Raw genomic sequence first — 23,155 nt, forward strand, 5'->3', positions numbered from 1 at the left:
GTGAAAATATCATTAGAAAGTGTTTTATAAATATCGACTATGATGGATCTACTATTTCAATTTCTATTTGTTGTATGAACATGGTTTTACATAAAAATTCTATTGATGATTGGATATCTAAAAAGCCATTGGATATTTTAAAAGCCATGATAGTACACTGACTTATGCATAACCCTATTCCTGGCTCTGTTTAGTGAAATATGGAAGAGATAGCTTAAATAATAAATTTTGGTCTCCAAATTCAAGCCAAGAAAACTAACACTAAATATACCACACTCACCCAATTTAAATGGTGAATGAAGTTGAATGAACACATTCATGGAAACATCCCCATAAATATTTTCTCCATTTCCATAGAAATTTATACTTTATTTCCTTCTGAGATTGTGGCTGAGTCAAAGCACTTGCACTGTCAGTTCCAAAAAACTGACCACTCTTATGCTAATGCTCTCCATCCTAAAATAAGCTGCCACATTATCAGTCATTCATCCTGACAACTAATTTATTTTCAATTCATTTCATTGTGAATGGAACTTTTCATAGAAATGTTAACAACTAAAACATATAGCAAGACTACACCCTTATTTCCTAAAAAAAGCCATTCAATTTTTCAATTAACTAAGTCTTCCTTAAAAGTAAGGATGACATTTCCAAATCAAAAATGATATGAAAATAACGAGGAATTTCAATTATAAGGCATTTTGATCACTAATAACAAGATTTTTCTACCTACTACTAGAATTGAATACTGCATAAGTGTACATGTTAGAGAAGTTTTTTGCCTTTAGGGGAATGCTTTTGAAGAAATTTAAATTTTAAATAAAGTTGAGTAAGACATATAGAATTAATACCATTAGGAAGATTTTTACTTCCCTATATGGTTACCTTCCAGACATCTGAATTCCTTTTGTTACTATCAAGGTATCTAGTTTGAAACTAATCCTCCTTCTCTTCTAGCACTAAGGTTCCTTAATGTTTTCACTTCTATGACTGATTCCCTTTCTTTGTGGGTAAATGAACTAACACAGCAGATATCACTCTGAAGTAATCATTAACTGCTTGTCCAAAACCAATAATTTATCTTAACAGCAAATGCAACATTAGCTACTTAAATTCAAATGTTATTTAATTGAGTTAGAAAATTCAGAAATACAAAGAATCTGTGAAGAAGAACTATAAAATTATGAGAATCTTCTTATATATTAGAAACATATCCTAAATTTAGATTTGTTTAGGGGAAATTCCTAGATTCTAGAACCTTGCTATAACTTAACCTTTGGGTATCACTTAGATATGTTAATTATCAGGATGATCTCATTATATTACAATATCTATTTTCCAGACCAACACAGTTTTCCGCCAAGAAGACTCAAGAAGATATCATTATAATATTGAAAACACTGAACTTTAATTATGTTTCTGTTTCTGTTTTTGCTTTTGTGAAAGTAATTAGATGTTAAATTGGAAGGAAGGGTTCCCAACTATTTAATGACTAACTCACTATCTTTCTAGACAATTTAGCTTCTTCTTTACCAACTTTCCTCTTTCCTGAAAGCACATAGATTTATAATTTAATATAAAATAATAGCAACATATTTGGAATATAAGTATTGTTTATGATATTTGTAAGACATTGTTTCAAAGGGATGGGAGAGTCATGAGTAAAGATAAATAAAAGATGACTGCTGCTATATTCATTTTCTGGTCTTTTCACAAAATAAGAAATTAAACTTGTTAGCATGCAAGGTCATGGACAAAAATCCTGGAAATCTATCCACAAACTGGCTATTACCATAGGTTCAGATTAGAAATGGACAAAGACTAGTAGGTGTGGTTGTGGTGATACTGGTGGCAGTGGGGGTGGGGGTGGACATTGCTATTGACTGTTGCTCAAGGCAACAAAATCATTACTAGTTATTAACAAATAACACCAAAGGTCAATGTCAATACTTTGTAAACAAAAACAAGCTAAAAGACATTTTCTACGATAAACATGATTTTGGAATTGAAGAGCCAAAGCTTGAGCCTAGGTTTTCTCCATGCTTTGTAATTCCCTTAAAATGTGAGGTTCATTTGCTTAATCTGAAATAGAAGGGGTTTTTTATTGAAAGTCTCTTTCAACTCTAAATGTCACAAGTTATATTTTTATGCAGGAAAAGATAACACAGAAACATGTTTTAAGACATGTGTGGCTAGAAAAGGACATGGGTCAGTTATATAGCAAAATTGAGATATAATATGTAGACATCCTGAAGATTACATCAACATCTGAAATATATAGAAATAATTAAAAGAAGTCCTCCAGGACACTGAATAAATTCTCGTGGAGGAATTATGAGAAAATTGGATAAGAATCAAAAAACTGAAAATGCATAGAATTATTAAAATATATTCATATTTATGTATCCACTATAGTTTCAATGTATAAAGTAACAAATACTGAAAAATCACAGGGATATAAAATTAAAGTTAATGGAATTAATTGCTTCATGCTTAATATTAAAATTTCCACTAACTTTAAAACTTTCTGAGTCACAACTTTCTACAACTTTTCCATCAGAACATTAGAGCTAAAAGGAATCTCCCATTAAATATCATCTATTCTATCCCCCTCATTTTGCACATGTGGTTACAATCATAGTAAATGGCTCCTTTAAGAATACTGATTTAGTGAAAAAACAGAGGAGAAGAAAATTTAAAATACAAAGGGATTTTTTATTTCATTTTATTTAGTACCTACCATGTCCATGTGAATGAATGATTAAAATATTATTAATCCTATATTTCCAATAAGGAAATAGAGATCAAGAGAATTTTTTTATTTTTCTTTGTGTGAATTTTCATTGCTAAAGGATTGTCAAACTGTGTTCTACTATATTCTGAAAAGTTGGTGCAGTAATGCTTATCATCTTGAGCACCTAATGGTTGCTCAAGATAAAAATTTGAGTTCCCAGAAAAATTTTGAAAAACTCTCCCTGTCAACAACAAAATGATGTTTCTTCATTTTTCCATGCAGGGTTTCAATTAGTACAATACCTGGAACACAGTAGATGCTTACTAAATGCTAGTAGTGCTGTCCTATAAACCATCTCTTCATTACAATGTAACAGAGCTATTGTCTGGATTCTCATCCCAAAGGGAAAAAAAAAAAGATCTACTGGAAACAATTAGCATCTTTAGCAAAGCTGAAGAATATAACCCCCCCAAATCATCATCATTTCTGTATATTACTGACAAAGACCATCAACAATACACTGAAAGAAAAATTCCATTTAAAATTATTGTAAACAAAAATAAAATATCTGGGTTTACCTGCCAAAAACAAACCAAGAACAGTTACAAAATACTTCTCACACAAATAAAGTCAGATCTAAACATGTGGAAAAAAATATAAATTACTCATAGGTAACCCAGCTAATATAAAAAAATAACAAATGTGACTAAATTGGTCTACTTTTTCAGTACTATACCAATCAAACTGCCAAAAATATATTTTAAAGAATTAGAAAAAAAATTATAAAATTCATCTGGAAGAACAAAAGTTCAAGAATATCAAGGCAATTAATGAAAAAAAAAAATTACAGTGTGGTGGTTTAGTAGTACCAAACTTAAAATAATTTTTATAAAGCAGCAGTCATCAAAAGCATTTGGTAATGGCTAAGAAATAAATGGTAGATCAGTGGAATAGATTAGATACACATAACATAATAATCAAGGCCTATAGTAATCTAGCATTTGCGAAATCCCAAAACTCTATCTTCTGTAATAAGAACTCACTATTTGACAAAAATTGCTGGGAAAACTGGAAAATAATATGTCAGAAACTTTACATAAACACTTCATACCAAGATCAAAATGGATCCATGATTTGGGCATAAAAAATAATACCATAAATAAATTAGGAGAACAAAGGATAATTTGCCTATCAGATCTTTGGAGAAAGGAGGAATTTATGACCAAAGAAAATATAGAGAACATTATGAAAAGTAAAACAGACAACTTTGATTACATTAGATTAAAAATAGTTTTTGCCCACACACATTCAGACACACACACAAACAGAAGGAAGATTAAAAGGAAAGCAAAAAGCTGGGGGAAAATCTTTACAGTCAGTGTTTCTGATAAAGGCCTCATTTCTAAAAATATGTAAAGAACTGTGTCAAATTTATAAGAATACAATTCATTCCCAACTGATGAATGCTCAAAGGGTATAAATTGACAATTTTCAGAGGATAAAATTAAAGCCATCTATAGTTATATGAACAAATACTATAAATTACTATCAATTAGAGAAATGCAAATTAACACAACTCTGAGGTACCACCACAAACCTCTCAGATTGATTAAAATGATAGGATAAGATAGCAATACATTTTGGAAGGGATGCAGGAAAAGTGGGATATTAATGCATTGTTGGTGGAGTTGTGTGAAATGATCCAACCATTCTGAAGAGCAATTTGAAACAATGTCCAAATGGTTATAATACTGTGAATAACCTTTGACCCAGTAGTGCCATCACTGGGTCTGTATCCCAAGGATATCATAAAGGAGTGAAAATGACTCACACATGCAAAAAATGTTTGTAATAGATGTGGTAAGAAAGAATTTGAAAGTCAATTGGGGAATGGCTGAGCAAGTTGTGTTATATAAAGGTAATGGAATATTATTGTTCTATTTTAAAAAATGAACAAGCAGATTTTAAAAAGGGCTGGAAAGATTTACATGAACTGAGGCTGAGTGAAACAAGCAGAACCAGGAATACATTGTACACAATAACAGTAAGGATGTGAGATGATCAACTTTGAAAGACTTGTTTCTTCTTAGTGTCTCAATGATTCAAAGAAATCCCAATAGATTTTGGACAGAAAATCCCATCTGCTTCCAGAAAAAGAACTAAGGAGACTGAATATAAATCAACATATGATATGCTCACTTCTTTTTTTCTGTTTTTTTTTTCTCCCATGTTTTTTTTTTTCCTTTTTGTTCTGATTTTTCTCTCCCAACATGATTCCTAAAGCAATGTATATTAAAAACAACTAAATTTACTAGAAATAAAGTGAAAGAGCTAGCAGAATAGAAAATAAGAGATATGCACAAACACAATAATAATAATCTCCTGACCATTGCTATTTATTTGAAATTATTGAAAAAAAGTAGATATAGTAATCATTGATCTTAAACAAAGTCAAAATTTAAAAGATTCATTAAAAACTGAAATACCTTGTTATATATCAGATTTTAATTTTATCTGAGATGATTTGAACTTAGGTCCTTCTGACTTCAGGGATGGTGCTCTCTCCACTGCATCACCTAGCTACAGCAGATAGGCAAAGTTTTAAAGAAACACAACTTTTAGGAATTAAGATCCTTTTTTCCCTTTTATTAAAGCTTTTTATTTTTCAAAATTTGTGTGTAGACAATTATTCAGCATTAGCCTTTGCAAAACCTTGTGTTCCAATTTTTCCTCTCCTTCCCCCATCCCCTCCCTAGATGGCAAGTAGTCCAATATATGTTAAACATGGCAGAATATATGTTAAATTCAATATATACATACATATTTATGCAATTATCTTGCCGCACAAGAAAAATTAAATCAAACCAGAAAAAAAAGAAAAATAAAATGGAAGCAAGCGACAACAAAGACAGTGAAAATGCTACATTATGAACCAAATTCAATTCCCAGAGTCCTCCTTCTGAATGTAGATGACTCTCTTTATCACTAAACAATTGGAAATGGTCTGAATCATCTCATTGTTGAAGAGAGCCATGTCCATCAGAATTGGTCATCTTAGAATCTTGTTGTTGTATAGAATGACCTCCTGGTTCTTCTCTTTTCACTCAATTTCAATTCATGTAAGTCTCTCCAGGCCTCTTCGAAATTATCCTGCTGATAGTTTCTTACTGAACAATAAAATTCCTTAACATTCATATACTATAGCTTATTTAGCCATTCTCTAATTTATGAGTTTCTTGCCACTACTAAAAGGGCTGGCACAAACATTTTTGCACATATGGGTCCCTTTCCCTTTTTTAAGATATCTTGGGGATATAAGTCCAGGAGTAGCATTACTGGATTAAAGGATATGCACAGTTTGATAATTCTTTGGATATAATTCCAAATTGTTCTCCAGAATGGTTGGATTCAGGCATAGTTCCACCAACAATGTATTAGTGTCCTAGATTTACCACATCCCCTCCAACATTAGTCATTATCTTTTTCTGTCACCTTAGCCAATCTGAAAGGTTTGTAGTGATATCTCAGAGTTGTCCTAATCTGCATTTCCCTAATCAATAGATATTTAGAACACATTTTCATATGACTAGAAATAGTTTCAATTTCTTCATCTGAAAATTGTCTATTTGTCCTTTGACCATTTATCAATTGGAGATTGGCTTGAATTCTTATAAATTTGAGTCAATTCTCTATATATTTTAGAAATGAGGCCTTTATCAGAACCTTTGAATGTAAAAACGTTTTCCTGATTTATTGCTTCCCTTTTAATCTTGTCTGCATTAGTTTTGCTTGTACAAAAACTTTTTAAACTTAATATCATCAAAATTATCTATTTTGTGATCAATAATGATCTCCATTTCTTCTTTGGTTACAAATTCCTTCCTCTTCCATAGGTCTGATAGTTAAACTGTCCTGTTCTTCTAAGTTGTTTATAATATCATTCTTTATGTCTAGATCATGGAACCATTTCACCCTTATCTTATTATATATTGTTAGTTTTAGGTCAGTTCCTAGTTTCTGCTATACTAGTTTCAAATTTTCCCAGAAACTTTTGAGATTTTAATATTCTAATAAATTAAAAATTGAGATTTTAAGATTCTAATAAAGAATAACCAATTATATCTCTAAAGGACAAATGTTGGATGTCACCTACCATCTGACAGAGAGGTAATGGACATAAGATTAAAAAATGTTTTTGAACACTGCCACCATGAGGATTCATTTTGATTAACTATGTTTGTTATAAATATTTTTTTCCTTTTTTTTTTTTAAATTTATTTTTTATTATTTTTTTTTGTCCTTCATTCTGTTCATTGTTGTAGGTGATTCATGATGGCAGGCCAAAGAAATTATCAATAGTAATTAACAAAAACTTAGATTATTGAAACTTTTTTGAAGGCAGAGAAAATATGCAAAGTAATATCAGAAGAAAACAAATATAATGCTTGCCTTAGTGGATATAGGATGAAAAAAAAAAAGTAGAGAATTTGAAACTTAAAATTTAAAAATAAAACAATGCTAAAAATAAAGAATACATTAAAATGTTTTTTAATGAGATCATTTGCTGAGAACTCTCTCTTCCTCTCTTCTCATCTCACATTACCTAGATAACTTCTGCTACCATCTCCTCCTTGACTTTTGTCTCATGTTATGAGGTGGTACTTCTTATTGACAAGGCAAACATCATTATATGAACAAGTGACCCTATTCCATCCAGTCTTCTATAGCTGATTTTCATCTCTATGACCCCATTCCCCCTTACCTTTAATTTCTTGATGTACATTGGCTGCTTCTCTACTGTCTATTGATATGCCCATATCCCCTCCACTCTTTCTCTCTTTCCTCCCTTCCCACTCCCTCCCTCTCCTCTTTTTCCTCCCTATCCCTGTCCTTCTCTCTGTCTCTCTCTCACTCCCTTTGTCTTTCTGTCACTCTCTCACACACACAAACACATACACATACATTTCTCCCTTATTATATTCATTACTGCTATTATCCCACATATCACATGTCTCTTGCTTGTGTCTAGACTGAAGAAGCCAATATCCAAAACATCTTCACTTTTTTTCTAATTATTCTTAACACAGAAATGTATAATCTAATTTATCATTCAAACAAGATCATTTTCTCCAAAATTACTAATGAATTCTTACTTGCCAAATCCAAACAGCTTTTCCGATTTCACATTCTTTTTTTGATTTTTTAGTAATTTTTGACAATGTTTATTATTACCCTCTTCTCCTTGGTACTTTCTTCTCTCTAGGTTTTTACTAATCTACTCTCTCCTGATTACTCTTCAACACATTCAACAGCTTATTCTCATTCTCCTTTGTTGTATCATTTTGCAGATCATACTAGCAAACCATGCAATTCCCCACAGTCTCAATCTTAGATTTTGTTCTCTTCTCTATTTATACTATTTTCATTGATGATCTTATTAGCTTCTATGGATTCAATTATCATCTGTATGCTGATGATTCTAAATCTAATTATCCATCCCTGATCTCTCTGCAGGTTTCCTGTCTGGTATTTCTATTACATATAACAATTCGATGTTCTATAGCTATCTTAAACTATTTGTCCAAAATTAAACTCATTAGCTTTCCCTGTTACCTCTCCCCAAACCATCCCACTTTCAAAATTCACTATGAAGGACATTTCCATCCCCCCATTTCCCCAGACTCACAATCTTGTGGACATCCTCTCATTGTCTCCTATCTCTCATATTCAAACTATTACCAGGGTTTGCCAATTTCACCTTTATGATATATCTCCCTGTCTCTCCTCTGATACAGTCACCATCTTGATGTAGGACCTAATCATCTCATTTCTAGATTATTGCAATAATCTCATGATTTGACCTTGTGCCACAAATCTTTCCACAATCCTGTTGGTCCTTCAATCAATTGTAAAAATTTGTTTTGTTTGTTTTTTTTTTTTGTTTGTTTTTTGCTAACATACATACTTTATTATTACTCTCCTGCTCAATAAAGTCACATTATTCTGTATAGCCTATAAGACCTTTGACTTGGCATTCAAAAACATTCATAATCTAGCCTGTATCTCCCTCATCCCTAATATTTCCAGTCTTCTTATACTTCATATCCCCATATGTACTCTTTAATTTAGTCATCCTCATTTCATTGTCTACCATGTTGTTGTTTTTGTTGTTGTTATTGTTGTTTTTCAAACAAGATCCTCCATCTCCTACCAAGAAGTTTCAGTGGCTATCTTGCACACCTCTTATGCTCTCTCTTCTATTCTTTACCTCTTAATTTCCTTTCAGTGTCAGCTAAAATAACACCTTCTATTCAAAGTTCTTAATAATCCCTCTTAATTTTAAAGATTTATCTTATGAATATTTTGCATACATAACTTGTTTCTCCCTAGTTATTTGAAAGATTGTCTTCCCCCAATAGATTGTGAGCTCTTCAAAGGTAGATACTTATTTCTGTTTGTTTGTTTCTTGTATGTGCAGCCATTGGCAAAATGATTAATTCATAGTGGTTGCCTAATGTTTCTTTGACTGACATTGCTAGCTACTTCAAGCAAATATAGAAAGCATAAAGAACAGGCTTTGTTTGTTTGTTCTCATGAAGTATTTTCTTTACTTTTTGTTTTAAATTTTCCATTTAAGAATATCTGTATCTGGAAAATGATATAATTATTTTAACCTGAGACTGGCAGACTATCAACATTTAATGTCTGTAGCTCAGGTATTCCTTAGATAGAGAGATATCATCAAAAACAGAAGAATGTTATTATCATGTCAGAATTATTTATGGCTTTAATAGTTCAATGGAACTTTTAAAATTAATTTAATTTTAAATACTATTCTTTTAGTCTGAATTAAACAATTAGACATAATATTTCAATGCAAACAAGAAAATGAAAATGAATTCTATATGAAAGTATGTATATCCATTTTTAATCCATAGACTATCTTGATTGTAGCATTATATATCATTATAGATAGATCTGATTTCTTTTTTGATAACTTTTTGTGAATATCTTTTAAAAATTGGGGCAGCTAGGTGGCACAGTGGATAGAGCACCAGCCTTGAATTCAGGAGGACTGGAGTTCAAATCTGGTCTCAGACACTTAACACTTCCTAGCTGTGTGACCCTGGGCATGTCACTTAACCCCAGCCTCAGGAGAAAAAAAAAAAGAAAAGGTTAATAATTTACTAATTGGGGAATGGCTAATTTGAAAAATTAGGCCTTTATAAGAAAAAATTACTAAATTAATTTTTTATCATTTTTGTGGTACGTTTTAGAACAATATAGATTACTTGATTATCTCTTTTAACTAGGCTTATTTTTACTTTTGTTTTGTTTCCAATCATGGTTTTTTTCTTAAATTTTAGCTGATGAATACTGGATTCTGTTTCAGCCTTTTATTTTTCCTCTTTCTGTTTCATGTGTGTCTCTTGTAAATGGCATATTATTGGATTCTGATTTCTAATATCTGCTGCTGCATCCTTCCATATTTTGGATAAGACCATCCTAGTAACATTTCTGATTTCTAATTGTCAGTTTCACTCGGTCCTTTTCATTCGTTTTCTTTCCTCTTTCCTTCTTCTTCTTTCTTTTCTTCCTTCCTTCAGTCTGTCCTCCTTGTCTTCTTGCTCCTTTTTTTCTCTCTCTCTGTCTCTTCTTTTGTTCTCACCTGTCTCCCATCAGAAGTACATTTTGCTTCTAACCACTGCCCCCTCCATTATTCCTTTTTTCTCTTATCATTCCCCTCCTGTTTCCCTATTAAGTTATATTTCTATATATAACTATTTGTATATGTATATGTTTATGTGTGTGTGTGTGTATGTGTGTGTGTGTGTGTGTGTGTGTGTTTTAGGAATGTTTTAAAATTCAGTATCTCATTAAATAGCTATTTTCCTCCAAAGGATTGCATTCAGTTTTGCTGGCTAGGATATTTTTGGTTCTAATCCTAGCTCCCCTGTCTTCTGGAATATCATATCTCGAATCCTTTATTTTTTTAATATGCGAGTCATTATATCTTGAGTGATCTTGATTGTGGCTCTGATATTTAGTTTGTTTCTTTCTGATTACTTGAAGTGTTTTCTCTTTGACTTGGAAGATCTGGAAATGATATTCCTTTTCTTTTAGTATCACTTTCGGGAGGTGATAGAGGAATTCTTTCAATTCTTTCAATTCTACTTAATCCTCTGGTTCCAAGATATTAAAACAGTTTTCCTTGAAACTTTGTTGAAATATTATGTCTAGGTTATTTCTTTAAACATGACTTTCAGATAATCTAATAATTCTAAATTATCTCTCCTTATTCTATTTTCCAGTGAGATATTTCACAGTTTCTCCTATTTTTTTTTCCATTCTTTTGACTTCATTTTATTATTTCTCTGTATCTCACAAAATTATTTACTTCCACTTATCCAATTTTAATTTCTGAGGAATCATTTTATTCACTGAGCTTTTGTGCCTTTTTTTTTTCATTTAGTCAATTCTGTCTTAAAAAAAAAAAAAAAAAAAAAAACTCTTCAGTGAATTTTTGTACCTCTATTTCCATTTGTACAATTCTGAGGGTTTTGTGGGGGAGAGGGGATGTTGGGGGGTTATTTTCTTCAGCCTTTATGTGTGTGCTTCTCTTGCCAAGTTGTTAATTCTCTTATCATAATTTTCCTTTATCACTTTAATTTCTTTTCCCATTTTCCTCTCTAAAACTCTCATCTTTTTCTTTAACTATTCCAGGAATTCTTGGTGGGTTTTTGTTCAAGCAGCAATTTTGAGGCATTTTTCTTCTTCTGAGTTTATATCCTAGTCTCTCCTGTCACTAAATAGTTTATAATGATCATTTTTTTTTTTTTTTTTGCTCATTTGTTCAAGTCTACTTCTTAACTTTGAACTTTTTGTTCAAAGCTTCACTCTATTTACTTAAGGATGGGAAAGTATTGTCCTAACCATTTTCAAAGTTTGTTTTGGGGGTCAGTAAATTTTTGATGCTTTCAGGGTGGTATTGATGAAGGGATCCCAAAACTCTCTGAAAACTGTTTCAAGGAGAAATTCTCCTTGAATCCTCCTCTGTGAGATTCATCCCAAGGAAACAAGATAATAGTGGTTTATCTTGGTGGAACTAGTTGAAGTATTAAATTCCAAGATTTTCTACCCCTATGTTGGCTCAAAACCACTCCCAGAAAGTGGTCTCATCTAGACCTGGGGGCAGTGACAGCATTGAGGAAATCCCATTCAATTGAAACTTCTGTCTCAGATTTCCTTATCAAAATAGCACCTTGGGCCTCAATCTTTGCAAAGGACCTAATATGCCATGCCAAGGAAACTCTCTCTTCCATATTCTCTTTCCAGTATTACCCTCTATCTCCCTCATCTATTTACCTAAGAGACTTTATATTTGTCTGTCAGGATTTCTCTACTAGAAACTTTACTTCTCTGCCAGGACTCCTCCACTACTTTACTCTCCAGTTTCAACCTTGCCACAAAGGAATTCAGCCTTTCTATTCATGCATAGCAAAAGTGACTTACCAAGGCCTATAATAAACTTCTTTTTATCAGTCTAGCTTTTCTGGTTCATAAATTCCTTTACAAAGGATCTCTGTGAAGTCAGAAGTGGGGGGGTTCTCAAAACTCCCTACTCATTCACTGAATCCCAAGGGAATTTAGGGGAGCCAAACTTATTTATTTGGTTCCCTGAACCCCAAACCTGCCACTAACCTCATCATTTAACTCCCTGACCACAAGAAACTCTAATCTCCTCATTTTGATTCCCTGAATCTTCTCTCATCATTATGATCCTGGGACAAGTATGGTCACTGCTCTCCTGGTCTTCACTCTAATCTTTACCTGGAAAGCTCCACTATTCTCCTGAAATTACAATTGTTAGTACTCCTCTTTGCTTTGGAACTATGACCAGGGATCTTCTCCCTGTAGAACAATCACCAGTGCTCCTCTCCACTGTGGAGCTGTGACCCAGGACTATGTATGGAAAACTGAGTTTCTAATCATCACCAATTTTACCCAATTCCAGCAAAGTATCACCTGTCATCACTTTTTGACTAGTTATTTTATCCTCTTACTATTTCTGTGCTGAGAGTTCCTAAAGCAGCAATATCAACTGCTGCTGCTACATCCAGTTGTGTGAACTCTGGACAGGCCTCCACTCCCATATCAGAGACTTCTCCTGGTTATTTCTTAAATTTTCCTAGCCTGGAAAAATGCCTCACTCTAACCTTTTTGTAGTTGGGTCACTATAAAATTTATTTGAGACATTATTTTAAAAATGTTTCCTGAGGAACATCAGGAGACAGAGGGTGGTTGCCCTTAATCTGCTATCTTGGTTCTGCCCCTAATCTTGCTCATGACTTTTTTTTTCCCTCCAGTAAAATATGAGATAAAGTTCTTAATTGAGATCTAGGGGAAGAGATAAAGGTTTGAGAAGGGATAAAATGGTTTGAGGGAATTTATGTGTTCAGTGTATGAGTTAATTAGGGACAATTTTTTAAATTGTCTAGTAGCAGAGAGGTCCCAGCTGAAGTTTCATAACCTAAATTTGTATGGAATTCAAAAGTTGTATGATTTTTTTTCCACCTTCATTCAGCAAGCAAGTGTGTAGGTAAAGGCAATGAATGATGGTAGTGATCTAAGCAGAGGTTTGACAAGACAAAATGCACAATTTGCTAAGGAGGCAGTGGACTCAAGAGGAGATTATTGAAGTGGTTCACCAAGGGGTCAAGTTGGGAAAAGAAGAGTGTTTTTAGAGCAAGAGAAAATTTCGAAGGTCAAAAAGGTCAAGGAAATCACTTTATAGATGAAAAGAAAGGTGTGAATTTGGAAGACATTGAAAGTGACTTAAAGCCTTTAGATTGTTTCAGATAAAGGTATTTTTAAAATTATGAACATGGAGGTAGTGCATTTAGAGATGATAGCAAGTTAAAAGGACATCTTTCTGTGTGGCTAAAGAGGGGTAGAAAATTAACTCATGAAAAAGGAGCAAGCTGAGCAATTGAAAAATTAGAGTGTTTGAGGGAGTGTCTAGTATTTTTACTTATCTTCTGAGATATGAGGGTTACAATGGTATGATACTTACCACTACTCCCACCCACAACTACCTAAGCCTGGAAACCAGACAGGTGACTTATGGACATCAGTCAGAAAAGGAGTGAGGTTAGAGTTTAAGACACAGGAGTATTTGGTGGAATAGGGTCAATCAGAACTGAAGAGGATAACAGATACATTTTCTTTTCTTTCTTTTTTTTTTTTTCCTTTTTTTCATTTGTCACTAAGTTCTTTAAAGCAGAAAGTGCATAATAGAAAAGGATACATCCCATTGCTTAAATGTTTGCAGGGGCTCCCCATTACCTATTACATAAAGTTCAAACTCATTTAGCCTTCATGTTTCTCCACAAGCTCAAAACTTTATCTCATTCTTCAAATAGTTTAAATCTAGTCATCGGGGCTCCTCCCAAATCCCAAGTACTTGAAGTTAGGTTTATTTCACTCATTTCCAATACCCTAAATGCTCTCTTCCTACTTAACCTATTAGTATTCTAAGCAATCATCCCAAACCTATCTTAAATGTTATTTTCTCTAAAGCCTTCACCCATGCACTTTAAAGAATAATCTTCGTCTGTAGGTGTGGACAAGTTATAAACTAATTTGTATTATAGTTAATTTGCAAATATTCTGTCATTTTTTCAGTTCCCTGAAGGCAAAGCGCTCTTTATATCTAGCTTCCATCTTCACCCCACCCCCAATTTCCTTTACTCTTTGAATTTAGTAAATTCTGTGGAGTAAATGAACTTCGCAGACTAGCTCACATATGGAACTTTATGCTGAATAAGGATACCCTCCTTTGTTTCTTTTCAAAAGCAACTGGGACATCTGTTATAGTTAGGTGCCTAAGAAAAAGCAAATCAAAAGAAAGAGCATCAGATCAAAAGAGAAAAGACATATGCTGTGGGGAACAGAGAGATGGGGTTTGGGAAAACAAGATCGAGTCCTGGGTTGGAAAAATAGGGGAAAAAAATGCTACCAACTTTTCTTTTATATACTAAACACCTCTCCATCACACCAGAGGATAAGTGGGATGACTGAATCCTGACAGTGCAGCTGATAAATCTCTTGCCAGCAACAGCTGCGGATAGGAAACCTAGGAGGAGTTAAAAATCTGACGCCTTCTAGAAAAGGACCCCTCCTTCCCTGCTATAAAAAGAAAAACCACATGACATGGTTTGGGGGAGGGCGAGGTGACAGAGAAAGTAAAGGGTTGGTGGGGGATGGGCAATGAATCTTCTAGGAATTGTCCAGTAACAGCTCAGTAAGGAGCCTAGTAAATGAGAGAGAAAGAGTTTGTGGCCGAGACCCCACCCCACCGGCTGTTGCTTGCCTTGTCAGGCTTGGGGGACTACAGAGTTATAAGCCTTTCTCTAATCTATCCTTGGCAAAGCCCGGACAGTGACGCGGCCGCCCTTTCCTCCCTCTCTCCCTCCTTTTCTCCTCCCCGCCTCCCTGCAGACAGGAGGAGGGGAGATGGGAGGAGTAAGCGAGCTGGGCAGAGCTGGAAACTGGGCACTGTACACAGTGAGAGAGCTAGAGAGCTAAGCGCTGGGGAACTGGCAGCCAAACCTCGGAGCTGCTGATGCCGCGGTTGCCTTCAGTGGCTGCATCACCTGGAATAGAAGCAAAAGGACACTTCTACACCCTCTATTACCTTTTACAGCTGCAGCATTCCAGACCATTCTTCCTATCCAAGCTGCTAGATTTGGGGGGTGGAGTAAGGGAAGCAGGAAGGAAAGTGTAACTCTTAACAGGATTGGCTTGCTATTTTTATGATTATTTAGTGGAGTTTAATTTAATTTAATTTTGTGCGTATTTTCGCCCTCCATCTCCCGGAAGCGTTGTTGCATTGTCTCCTAATCCCAAGAGGGGGCCAGAGTTGCTGGGGGACAGATTTGGTGGCGGCTCCCCTGGGCATGGCTTCAGCTGGCAGCGGGATGGAGGAGGTACGTGTGTCGGTGCTGACCCCGCTGAAGCTAGTGGGGCTGGTATGCATCTTCCTGGCGCTGTGTCTGGATCTGGGAGCGGTACTGAGCCCGGCCTGGGTCACAGCGGATCATCAATATTACCTGTCCCTGTGGGAGTGCTGCCGGAAACCCGCCAACGTAGACATCTGGCACTGCGAGTCCACTCTGAGCAGCGGTGAGAGCTCTTCTGTAATGTACCTCCTCCTCCCCGCCCGCCCCGCGCTCCTCCCTTTGCTCCTATCTGTCCCCCTACTAAAGAGAATGGGTTCCCTCCCCTACTTCTGTTACCCACGAAGTGCTTCCCCCGCCTAACCCCGCTTTTCCCCAAATGGTATCTGGTTTCTCACAGGCTAACTCCTGCAGGCACTCGTGTGGGTGATTCTCCCAAATAATCTGCAAGCCCTTTCCCAACTCTAATCCTGGGTCTCTGGCTTTCTCCCATCACATATCCCAAATCTCAAAATTCCACCCCAGGCCTTGGGCCAAATTTCCTCATACTAAACTCTCCTTCAAGTGCCTCCCTCCACCCCCCCACCCCCATCACTATTGCTATGTTCATTTAGCCATTTCTCTAACTCAAAAGTAACACGTTATTTTCTGCTAATTGGTATAATTTGTGGTAAGGACCATGTGGAGGTTTAAAAACTATACGCCTTCTCCACTCCCATTTTTTAGAACGTGGAAAAGCAAAACAAAACACCCCCCCAAAAAAGACCTGTGGTCTCCCTAAATTCTGTGTTCCACTCTATATCCTTTCTTACTCTGAAAGTCATTTTTCTGAGTTCATTTTCTTTTCCTCTCTCAGTATCCACCTTTACATTATCTTGGATTTTCCCAGCTCAGTTTTTGTTTGGGATTTTATGCCTCTGTAGATTTGGAAGAATAACATTAGCTGGAAGAGTGAATGGTTTGTTTCCTTTTTTGGTAGCACAGTAAGTGATTTTTCTGGATTCCCCCCTTCTTTTCTCCTCTTCGTCCATCATCTCCGAAAAATCCTCTTTTCTTTCTTTGGGGTGAACTAGAAAGTTGTGACTTCCAGTGCCGGTTGTTTATGTAGGCTGCAATGATTAGCCTCCTTTTATGGGGTAGGAGGTGAGAGAGAGGAGAGCAAGAGTCAGTGACTCACCCTCTTCTCTGGTAAACCCCTCTGCCTAGGGATGTTTAGCTTCCACGCCTGCATATGCACTCTTCCTCCACCCACTCACTCCCTTGCTTCTCACCACCTCCACCACGCGACCCTACTGGACCCCCTAGCTTTGGCCTAAAGTGTATTTCTCTCTGTCATGGGCTACAGTCCTCTTTAGCCGCCTCTTACTTTCTTGTTGCTATACTATTGTTATTCTGGTTTCTTTCACTGTTGGTTTTAAGCCGTAAGAAAGATGATTACAGTCAAAAATGATTTTACTATTAAGGAAATACAACGTTGGGCATTAAATACTGAGATGGGATGGAACTCGTTAGTTTTCATTATATATGGTTTAGATTAGGCTTTCTTTAGACAACTTGTGAAGCTTCACTACACATGTTGGCAAGTTATGCCCCAAACTCACACCAGCACAAAAACTGATTCCCTGGGATTTGTCTTTGTCCTCGTTTCCTTGACATTGAAGAAAGTAATTTTAATTGGTCGACTTTCTTGACTTACTCTTTCTTTTTCACTTGGGTCCCAGAAAATATCAACTCAAAATAAACTAACAATTTTTTGGTGGTGGTTATTTTAATTGACCATCTAGGGAACTGGCAAGAGAACATTATGTAGCCTCTTTTTCAGTGAAGATAGTTTGCAACTGAAGACCCAGACTAGTTCTTTAAAGTATCTTCTTTAAGTAACAACAAACTTTTGAAGAAAATACCTTTTATTTCTTCTCTTCAATATAAATGGAAATTTATGTAGGAATGTCAGCTTCATCATGTTTCCTTAGCAACGTGAAGCGTTTGCCCCTTTCTCACTCTCTCCTGAAATAATACCCCCTGATTGCATAAAGACTTTTTCCAGAGAGGTTAAAAAAATAACAGCTTAAATCCCCTTTTTATTTTCACATTCTTCCCTCTTTATACTTCCAAAGAATGTGGGGAATGGAGAGCAGCCAGATTGGGCTTGTTGAACTGTATGCAGTGTTGGTTAATCTTTCCTTAATTGCCTCAACAGACATGTATAACTTAATTAAATAATAATAACAAATTTAAAAAGAGGATAGGGAATAAGGAGACAGGAGCATAATGTAAATGTAGGTAAGTGGCACACTTCAAGGTAAAAATCCAAGGAAACTATTGTCCTTTTCAATTCTACTGGCTCCCCCCCAAAATTCCTAAGATTAAATTCATTTCTGTTAAAGTTCATAAGTATCAATTTGGCTTTATTTTAATTAAAAAAAATCCCAGAAGAGCTACATTTAACAAGGTTCTGGAAAAAAAAAAGTGGTAATTACTTTATTTTAAGGAGACCTGAACAAGCTCTTTATGCTGGTCATCTACTGTTCATTCTTTACTAGTTTAGGAGAAGGAGACATTTAAGAAAACCACTCTGTCCCTTCTGTTCCTCAAATTATTACAATATGTGGGTAAGAATGTGTGTTTTATTTCAAGTGAACTTCTGAGAATGAAAAAAAAATAATATTTCTAACTATATGAAAAAGGTAGAGAGAGCCAGCACAGAAGCTGGCAGTCCTTTGCTCTGCTGTTTGTGTTCTATAACAAGCTGCGTTTTAGCTGGTTGGTTGTGAGAAACTGCAGAAAGCAGTGATAAAACATCTTTTCTGGTGCTTTGAAGAGATGGACTTCATTGTTCCTTGAAGTGGATTACTTCAGGAGGCACTATCAAGGACAGTTTTCTTAAAGGCCCTCAACAGCATCTTCAAAGCTTAATTAAAAACTTTGTCTTAATTAGAACTGCCATGAAATGACAAGTTCATTTTTTGTTTTGTTTTGTTTTGTTTTTGCAACAGGAAATTTTCAAGAATATTTATGCTGGCAGCAACATGCCCTGTTTCTGTTCATGCCCTATCTGTATATCCCTTCTATTTCAATGCAGTATTTTAATTTTGATAAAAATTGTGCATCCTTTGTTGTTTGCAACCCATTTTGCAGTTTTAACAGATAAAGCAATGTCTCTGTTTACATGGGCCTGCTGAAGCCAGCTTCAGCACTTGTAGTATGAATTATACTCATCCTGAGAGTGGGTTAATCAGCCATAATGTTTCTCAACCATAAGCTCTCCTCTTCTGATGTAGGAATTCAGATTGTTGAGTGATCAGTTCTAAAGCAATATTTCTATAAGTGTCCTAAAGATTAGCATGAAATTTAGCATGAGGTTCAATGTGGAGAGGAAGAAAAACATTTCAAGTCTACAAACTTGGTATTCACGTTTATGCTCATGAGAGTACAAGATATTATATTCAGAAGGGTATGACTCACTGGATTTCTTCAGAAGTGTAATGAGGCAGACCTCTTGTTTGTAGGTAGTCTTTTGCAAAACATTTTCATATGAACTTATTGAGAATAAAGACAATAACTCTTTTACTTGATCATTTTGTTTTGATCTTTTTGTTAATAATCTTGAACTGAGAAGAGATCAGATATGCCAACTAACTATATATTCTATGTGTATACACACACAGAGAGTATTCCTAAAATTGTAGCCTAGTAGCTTATTAAGTCATAAAAATATTACATTGTGACTTTTTGAGAAATGTGTATATTGTGAGTATGTGGTATTTTAAATAGCTTTTAAAAAATAAACCCAGACTATTCTTCTGAGGTCAGAGTGACCTATTGAGTAAGCAAAAATCAACAAAAGATCAGATCACCATAGTTAACCTCTGTTGTGCCTCTTTTGAGACAAGGAGTACATTTATCTATATTCAGACTGTGGATTGATTTGGTAATCCCTTCCCCTTCACCTAAGGAATATATTTATAACTATTTATGAGAAATTCTAAATATAGCCACTTTTTAAAAAAAATGTGAATCATTAACATAGTTTTGGAAGTTTCCTAAAGTATATGTTAATTAGGCAAAAAAAATTTTTCCAACCATAAAATAAGAATAAAAAATATTTTAAACTGTAGTTTGAGGTATCATTTTGCCCAATAATCTTTTTTCTTTTAAACATGTAGAAACAAAAATCTACTTTCAGTGGCATACTGCTAAATATTAGTCAACCACCTTGACAGAGTATCTGAACATTTCTAAATTTCTGAGATTTGATGGCCTCATGTCCATAAATGCAACATCCATATAGGCGTTGAAACTAAAGCATCCTTGTGAAACAAAATTGCCAGCTCAGAAGGTGTCTTCCTCCAGGGAAGCTGTGGCTCATTGCTTTAAATGAGTTGATATTGACTAATGTTTACAAATAGCTCAGCAAGATTGGTAGGACAATATTCTCTCCTACTGGAAAATAGCATAAGCAGAAGAAATGCAATTTTGTTAAGTCCAAAAACAAATGAAAAAAATTGATAAACAACAATTTCAGTTAGTATCAACTACTTTGAAATTAATTATATATCTTAAAAGCAATTCTTCAAAAAATACAGTGTGGATAAAGAAAATCAAATAGTTCATTTCAACTTCATCAGAACTTTGTCTTGCCATAGTCTCTCAGACTTCCAAATATCTATATATCTTAATTTATTCCAGCATAGAATTTAGAGTTTCTAAAGAGCATTAGTATCCCAGTTCAAACTTCATATCAGCAGAAAATCTGAGATTCAGAGAAATTAACTTTCACAATATCATACAAGTACTAAATGGAGAATAATAAGTTGAATTCATGTCCTTTGAATCCAGTGTTTTCTTCCCTCTAGCATACTGAGTCACCTCCTGTAATTTATTGAGAAAAGAGATGGATACTTTTTTGGGGGGAGTATTTTCTTTAGAAACCTTCATTTCCAGCTCCATAATCAACTGGAGACAGCTAGATAGTATAATTTATAGCATTCTGGACCTAAAGTTAGGAAGACCTGACTTCATATCAGATACCTATTAGCTGTGAGGTCTTGAGAAAATAATTTAATTACTTTTTTCATTAGTTTTTTTTTTTTTATTTGTAAAATGGGGGTAATAAGAGCACTATCTCCCAGAATTATGAGGATAACATGAGTAGATATTTGTAAAGAACTTTGCAGATTTCAAAGTGAGATACAAATGCTAGTTATTATTATTCCTGTAAAAAATCCTTACTTTAAAATATGAATATATGAATTTCATCTACCTATACAAGTATACTTCAGCAGTTTGCTACAAGTTAAAAGTTGAATGAACATGAGTAATGGGGAGTCCACAGAAGCATGCATATTCAAAGGCATGCTGTTAAAGAAAAAAAAAGTCTGTTATTGTCATTTTTTTTCAACAATTTATGGTTGATGCTTATTTTAGAAAGTGTGTATCAGATTACAATCATGTTTTGTTTAGTATGATTCCATACACAATACATTTCACAACATTTCATAGATGTGTATGCACATACTCACACAAATTGGGATTATGATATTGTTTTCCTATCACATCTGTAGTAAAAACCATAGAAGTCTTGTATAACATATTGCACTTATAAAGTGGGCTCTAATTTTGTTTTCTAATGGTAGCTTATGAAAGAGTTTCATTGTGTTTTCTGTAATATAAATCAAATGAAAGGTAAATCTTTGGGACAAGTAATTTAAGTCTTCTTTCATAAACAGCAGATTTTTGAGAGTGCAATAAAAAGAATTTCTTTACCTTAAACTTTGTGGTGCTTTTTAAGCTACACAATTACATCTGAGTATTACATTCCTTGGCAATTTAATATCTACAATCTAACAAGCACATATTAAGGGAATGTTAAATGCCATTAAGGCAGTAAGGTAACAAAGATGAATGAGAAATGTTCTTTTCATGAGGAGGAATTACTGTCATCCAGGGAACATACAACATTTATAACAATTGTAATATATATGATGTACAGGAGAAATATAAAAAAGTTGCCTTGGAAAAATTTTGGGGGGGAAGATAACACTTCCGATTATAGGGATTAGGGCATACTCTCTAGAGTAAATACATCTTAAACTTAAGGAAAGAAGGCAAGGAAAACAAACGAACACCCCCCCCCCAAAAAAAAAAAAAAAGAAAGAAAAGAAAAAAAAACATGACCTGGAGAAGATGAGAAAGGAGTGCATAAGGTAGCACAGTTCAATGGAAAGAGTTGAATGTGGAGTTGGAAGACCTGGGTTCGAAATCTGCATCTACTGCTTAAATGAATTTAGGCAAGTTGATTTATCTTCTCTACTACTCCTCAGTTCCTTCCAGCTCCAGAGTTATGGTCCTATAATTCTATTAGTTTAGCCATGGGGATTGACTACATTTGCTAGGGGTGAAAATTGCCGATTGAAATTAATTTTTTGTAATATATAACATTTAGGGAAATAATGGAAAAAGTAGGATGAACATCATGTTGTGAATGAATTTAAGTATTAGGCTAAAATGTTTACAATTTATCTTATTCTGCTAAAATTTATCATTACTTTTTTAATGTCAAATTTTCTGCAAAAAAACAATAAAACTACAATTTTAGGTCATCTACCAATCTGTCACCTCAAATGCTCAAGACAATTTAAATAAAATGAAAATTGTGATATTGGATACATAGTTTGTTCTTGTCTTCATTTTCCAAAATAACAGAAAATAATATTCTATTTATGGAAACATGTTTTTAGGGCATCAAAAACTTTTAAAATGAAAAGACAATTTACAAAACATTTATTGGACACTTATTAAATGTTAGGCATTATCTGATCTACAACTATAAAAACTTATGCTCCCCAGTACTTTATATTTTCCTGGAGTGAAAAAGATATAAAATGTACCAATTTAAATAAGTATAAAAGAACAGAGGAATTTCAAAAGAGAGCACTAATTACATGGGGTATCAAGAAATATTTCAAAAAGGGTCATTTTTGGCAGAAATTAAGGCATTCTGTGATTACAAACTGAAGAGTGATGGCAATTTATAACTGCAAAAATATGAGAATAGGAATGAAAATGCTGTCTTTGTTGAGTAGTTTTAATTCATTCATTCTACAAATAAGTATTATTCCTACTCTGTGAAAAGCATTGGTAGGCCATAGTTTATTCATATGAAAAAATAAGCAAATAACACAGATAGCAATGTTTAAAAATAATTGAAATTGTAGTTACATTAAGTGGGATATATCTGATAAATGATTTAAAAATGGTTCCTAGGCATTTTCTAAGCATCATATGACAAAACTTGAAATAGATGGTATTTCTTATAATCAAATGAGATCTGATCACCTCAACTTTGAACAGAGGATAGGTTACTTGCCTTTTTTTATATTTTATATGAATGCCAAAACAAGGCTAATTACTCAATGTAGTGCTCCAGAAGGCTTCATTTGTTTTCTTTTTTGTCTATATT

At 34.3% G+C, this 23,155-nt stretch overlaps 1 protein-coding gene across 1 annotated transcript in view; it reads left to right on the forward strand.

Moving 5' to 3' along the window:
* Positions 1 to 15,286: 15,286 nt before the first annotated feature.
* TMEM47 (transmembrane protein 47) overlaps positions 15,287 to 23,155 on the forward strand; it is a 45,646-nt gene continuing 37,777 nt past the window's right edge. The window contains exon 1 of the mRNA XM_074300854.1: positions 15,287 to 15,919. Within this exon, the coding sequence (XP_074156955.1) occupies positions 15,694 to 15,919 (226 nt within the window). The 5' untranslated portion in view covers positions 15,287 to 15,693. The remainder of the gene's footprint in view (positions 15,920 to 23,155) is intronic.

This window comes from Sminthopsis crassicaudata, chromosome 3 (assembly GCF_048593235.1).
Source record: "Sminthopsis crassicaudata isolate SCR6 chromosome 3, ASM4859323v1, whole genome shotgun sequence".
In the NCBI taxonomy this organism is placed as follows: domain Eukaryota; kingdom Metazoa; phylum Chordata; class Mammalia; order Dasyuromorphia; family Dasyuridae; genus Sminthopsis; species Sminthopsis crassicaudata.